Genomic DNA, 6,241 nt, shown 5'->3' with positions numbered 1-6,241 from the left:
AGCTGCATTAGACAAAAAAATCAGTGCAAAGAATATAAATATTTAGGCAGTATTATATATGACAAAGGTTGCTCTGAGTGTAATGTCCGATGCAGAGTTCAAAAGAGACAAAAGAGTATATATGTGTTCTAAATTCTTTACTTTGGTCCAATCGAATTTCCGTTAATACAAAATTGACAATCTACAGAGCAATTATAGAGCCAATATTGACACATGAATCACAATGTTGACAGGTGACAGAAAAAGCAAAGAAAAAAACACAGTAGAAATGGATTTTCATCAAAATGGTCTATACACCACCTTCTTTCCCAGCCACCGTAGAATATCGTCGAATCCAAATTCAACACAAATATATACGGAAAAATTCTTATAGGCAAAAACTCTGAATTGCTTTAGTGGTTGTAGGGGCATATTCAGATTTCCGCTTAATATATCCTACAAATTCCCCTCTGATTTTTTTTTATCGTCATTATAAAACCGTAATCCGATAGAAAGCTGTTATTTTACAGTGACATCTGCTATTTCATTAACCACTATAGTGCAAGCTTTTCCTTGTTTACAATCTTCTATTATTTTCCTTTGACAACTTCACCACATTATCTAATTATCTTATTTTGAATGTTTGCTTCTCATCATCACAGTCAATTTTCAAATAAAAAGGCAAAGAAAAGCTCATAATTTCCTTCCTTTCCTCTAAGTGGTAAATCATGAGCTCCACAAAGTATAATACAAGAAATAATTGATGACAATATTTGTTTCCAATAAAATCCTTTATAAGTATATAAAAAGCCCAGTCGGGCTATGTTAAAAAGAAAAAACGTTTTCGGAATAAGTATTCCATCATCAGTGTCAATGTATTACATGAATGTAGCCACTAAATATGAGGGTAAGAACCCTTTAAAAATTAATATATGAAGTTTAGTTTACATTATGTCGTGTTTACAAATAGGATGGTAAAGTTACCGTTGGATTGGTAACATGGCGATCCAGCTTCAACGTGCATCTTTTAGTGGCTAAGCGCATGTACTGAGGAGCCAAGTTGACCATACCATTAAAATATTTGTTTGTTTTCTTCAATCATCTTCTAGAGATCACATTAAAACTGCACATCAACTGGTACTTGTTCAACGAATTATTTCTCGAAAGCTGCTGAAGTTTTGTGATAGTGACTGTAGACGTGTTTTATTTTAAACCCAAATATTCCTATAATTGTAGCAATACTGGAAACAAAAAGAACATAGTGAGTACACCTTTCAAGTAGTATATTAATCTAACTTACGGCGGATAAATTTCCTTTCTAAATGACTGTCATCAGAACACTAAAATTGTAATTTGATGGTGGTTCTCATAGGTGAAGAATTACTAAAACCTTGTTCCATAATAGACACAGAATACAATGATTCTGTCAGCTTAGTTCAATCTTCATTACCATCACTGCTTCCAACACTAGCCTCAGCATTCTATAAACGCAAGTAAGTTGATAAACTATTAAAACTATAACTGGAATAAACTCGAACAATTAGTTGGTAAAAAAGCATTCAAGAATGCGAACAGTTGTTTGTATTCTTGACGTAAGAATTCCCTTCTTCTGCGTATGGTTGTTACAGTTCAGCCAGCAATTTTGTCAATAGTTGTAAGGGAGATCCGATAGAAGTAGCTATTGGCCATAATGGTAATCCTGCCTTATGTAACTTGGGTAGGCCGTTAACCCTGATTATACAAGCCACTTTATCGAGCGTATAAGAGATGTGACTGTTCAGACGGGACATTTGTTGATCAGATTCGATGTGATCTCACTTTTTACAAATGTTCCTATAGATAAATCTTTAGAAATTATAAGCAAAAAGTATCCAAGACCACAAATACTTTAAATCCAACAAAACACTGCTTAAATAACATATATTTCATCTGTAAAGAACAAAGATATAATAGTTTGAAGGAGAACAGATGAGTTTAACACTGTCACAAATAATAGCAAACCTGTTTATGCAAGGAATAGAACAGCAAGCAATAAGAACACTCAAATATAAATAGTCCAGTCGGGATAGCATTTGACTTGCATGGCAAGCTTCTCCAAACTTCATTATTCTAACCTTTAGGGGGATCAATACTAGTGTAAATTACAAATCGCGACTAAATTATGGTAATAATTTACCCTAAAATTCAGTTTACTATATATCGGCTATGATATACAATATAGAGTATACCAAAAACCCACACATAGCGACATATATCTGCATGCTGATTCATATCACCATCCTGCACATTTATATTTAGTCATCACAACCATGATTACAAGATCTGAAAGACTGACAGATGAAGAACATATAAATGAAGAAATGCATAACGTGAAAACAGCGTTAAGAAAAAACAGTTTCAAAGAAGAATTAAGGATCCATCAGAAGACGAAAATCTGATTACAAAAACTATTCTATCCCATGTAAAAGGCCCAACAGAGAAAATGGGGACTGTGATAAATCATACATCGGACAGACCAATCGAAAAATCCATGTTAGACGAGAAGAAACTCGAAATGCCATCGAACGGAAAGAAAAAACGTCGTGTATGTACAAAACGTCTAAAATACAAAACAGAAAAAATCTAAACAAACCGGCAATGCTAGCTGTTGAAATAAAAAAAAACCGTAAAATCAGAAAAGCAATAGAAATTAAAAAAAAATCCCAACAATCCAAACCAAAGAGATGATGGTCAAAGGCTTCTTTTATAACATGGAAAACTGTGTTGAAGAAGAATACGAAAAAAAAATCACGGATTTTTTCTATAGATTTTTCCGCTACTTGTTCTTGATTAGTTGATAGGTCCTTTTATATCAATGTTCTTAATATTTTCTTTAGTTTACTATTACGATTTGTTTTTCCTTATATGAACATTGTTCTTACCTTTTCTATCCACTGTTTTGTATCTTTTGAGATTGATTTTTGCTATTTATCAGACGGTGTTATGTTCTTTAATGTTTCTAAAAATACTTTTGCTAGTTTTGATGCAAGTTGGTTTAGCATTAAGGTTCATAGTAAAATAAAAATGCGAAATGCGTTATAAATTTTCATCATCTCTTCATACAACTCTTTCGAACCATATTATTAAAAATCCACCTAAAACATGCTTAGCTGCTCCCTTTTGTAGGTACTCTCCCAATTCTGCAAAACTGGAATTAGTATCGCATCAATGGCCATTACAAATTAACGATGGTTCCAATGAATGCGTACTTAATAAAGCAATTGTGGTACCGTAGAATACTTAGTGCAAGAATTATTTAAACGTTTTAAAAACACAGTAGTAGTTAGGTAGAAGACCGAACAAAATGAGTTCGTTATAATATAGAAAAAATAGAAATAGGTATTTCTATATTTGTTTTTGCCAATCTGTCTCATTTCTATAATCCTTTTCAACAAACATATTGGTGAACGGTGTAAAGTATAATACTTCCCTTAATCCTTTTGTTCGCTGCAGTTCTACTATTTGTAATGTCATAGGACGGCCTTTCCTGCGTGCAAATGATATGTCCTAGCAACAAGCCTGACAGATTGTAAGTCTTGTTGATTTTAATAAAAATGTATGTACAGTTCACAAATAGTTTAGTTTTTACAATTTAGGAGTAAAGCTGTACACACAGCCCAACATTCTCCATTCAAAGCGGATAGGTGCTAATTAAAATAAAAAACCAAAGTATAAATTAATCTATGAGTTGATTAATTTTGGTCATAAAGGGTAGAAATCAACAAGGGTAGAGTCACGGTACCAGTTTGATGGTTGTAGACAGGTAAAGCTGGATTTGGTAACGGAAATCGATCGATTTTATGAACACACTTCACAGGAGAGAAATCCTGTTTCTTTATTTACATTGGACAATTGCATAATTTAGTCTGTTTTTTTTTGTGAATTCGGTTCACTGTATGATAATATACAGTAATCTTATTTACTTTTACTAGCGGGTACTTAAATTAAGGCAAATTTGTTTGCCTTAATAATTATTGTTTAAACAGTATAAAAATGGGTGATTTAACAGAGTTAGTTACTAAAAGGGAAGTAATTAAAGCTCAATTAAGTCGGTTTGAAACGTTTGTGACTAATATAATAGATTATCAAATTATAGAGTTGCCTCTTCGCAAAAAGAAATGTGAAGAAGATTGAAATAGGTTCGCAGAAATTCAGTTAAAAATTGTAATGTTAGACAATTCAGATAAACAATTAAATGACAGTGACATTAAATGAGTTAATTTTGAAGATAGGTACTTTAAAATTATTGCTTTAACCAATGGTAAGTTTCAGAATGATTTAAATTTAGATAAATTTGGTAATATTGTAAGTCATTTAAGCAATTCACAAGCGGGGATTGCTCGACAGACTGTTAAATTGCCAATAATAATAATTCCAAATGGACGTTAAAAGGTTTTACTAAAAACTTGAAACGGGCGCTAAAGGGGGATTCCGCGAAAGTTCTTGGGGGCTTTAGAAGTGTCGGAAGAAAATTATAATGAAGCATAGGATTTGTTTCAATCTCGGTACGAAAATAAGAAACAAATCGCGATAAGCCATTTTGATTCGTTGTTATTATTATCCGCAATTGGGAAAAGAGTCTTTAATTCAAATTAGGAAATTGTTGTTCGGAGTGACGTGCGGGCTTTAAAATCGTTAAAGCAACTGGTAGTAGAAAAAATGAATGAAAAAGTTTGGGATCATCTACGGTATTTCTCACAATGAAAGAATTCTTGGATTTTTTAGAAAAAAGATGGAAGGATCTGGAGCCTTCATATGATGGGGCAAAAATGCGGGTATAAATAACAATAGGGAAATCGGACTCAAACAGAAAGAAGAGCATTAGAAAAAAAAACATCCAATTGGTGTTCGGTATGCGGCAGATCTCACTATTTATTTGAGTGTAGGTTTCAAAATATGTATATGGCTGATCGTTATGGAGCGAGGAACGAGGTTAAGTGCTCAAATGCATGTTGGAATTGTTTAAAACTGGGCAAACTCTGTCAGGTTGTAGTGCTTGTGGTAGAAAACATAACATTCTGCTACATTTTTCAGTGAATGTCGGTAGAAATAATTCATTTACAAATCGGTTAAATTATCGGAAAATACGGATTCAAGGGAAATTTTATAATCTTACGGCACAGGTATAAATAATATTAAAGTCGGGAGAAATAATTGACTGTAGAGCATTATTAGATAGTGCTTCTCAATCAAATTTTATGAGCAAAGAATTTTGTAAAGGACAGGACTAAAATCCTTTAAAGTAAATATACCGGTACAAGGGATAGCGCAGAATTACACAAACATAAGAGATTCTGTTAACTTATTGGTACGGTCTAAATGTAATAAATTTCAAATGGATGGTTGGTTTTTGGTAATCGATAAGATTTGTGACGGTCTATCGTCACACAACATGAATTTAAATGCTTTTCAAATTCTGGAAAATATTACTTTAGCGGATACTGAATTTTACAAAACAAATAAAATAGACTTGCTACTTGAAGCAATTGTATTTTGGGAGTTACTGTGTATATGGCAGTTCAAATTGAATAAAAAAGGGCCTTTTATTCAAGAAACCAAATTAGGCTGGATTGTATCAGGGCCTATACCAGGGAGTAATGCTCACAATGAAAAACGAATTTGCAATTTCGCGGAAAATAAAAACATTAAATCACAATTACAACGGTTTTGGAGTTTAAATGAATGTAGACGAGCTACACCTTATACAGCGGAAGAACTAAAATGTGAGGAAAGGAAATTAGAAAAGTATGCCGAGCTGAAGCAGCAATATCATGATTTTATGTTAGAATATATTCAATTAGGGTACATGTCCAAGGTTGAAGATAAAGATCAAGTCTTAGAAGCTGCTTATTATCTTTGTCATCATAAGGTGATAAAGAATTCTTCGATCACTATGAAATGCAGGGTTGTTTTTGATGGGTCTACGGTTAGAGATTCGGGAATTTCTATAAATAATACGTTAATGACGGGTCCTAGATTATAGGATAATTTATTTAATATTTTGTTAAGTATGCTACAGTCATTATAGCCGATATAGCTTAGATGCTCAGGCAAATTTTAATTTATAATTCACACAGGGAGTTTCAAAGAACCCTATGGAGATTTTCAACGCAAGACAGAGTAGGAACTTATCGGTTGAACATGGTCACTTACGGGTTAGCTCCCTCTAGTTATTTAGCGTTAATAACTGGTACAAATACATTGGAAGAAGCTGGTAGGTTAA

The 6,241-nt window shown here is 32.9% G+C and overlaps 1 protein-coding gene across 1 annotated transcript; it reads left to right on the top strand.

Annotated features, from left to right (window-relative positions):
* Positions 1-5,353: 5,353 nt before the first annotated feature.
* LOC140442402 (uncharacterized) lies at positions 5,354-6,001 on the top strand. The gene has a single exon (XM_072533476.1). It carries the CDS (start codon positions 5,354-5,356, stop codon positions 5,999-6,001), a length of 648 nt encoding a protein of 215 aa, XP_072389577.1.
* The last annotated feature ends 240 nt before the right edge of the window (positions 6,002-6,241 follow it).

The sequence above is a fragment of the Diabrotica undecimpunctata genome, chromosome 5 (genome assembly GCF_040954645.1).
Source record: "Diabrotica undecimpunctata isolate CICGRU chromosome 5, icDiaUnde3, whole genome shotgun sequence".
NCBI classification, from domain to species: domain Eukaryota; kingdom Metazoa; phylum Arthropoda; class Insecta; order Coleoptera; family Chrysomelidae; genus Diabrotica; species Diabrotica undecimpunctata.
This window is presented reverse-complemented; position numbering and strand designations above follow the sequence as displayed.

What these genes read in the sequence shown, in the direction of transcription:
- LOC140442402 (XM_072533476.1), top strand. Translation starts at nt 5,354, where the DNA reads ATGGATGGTTGGTTTTTGGTAATCGATAAGATTTGTGACGGTCTATCG.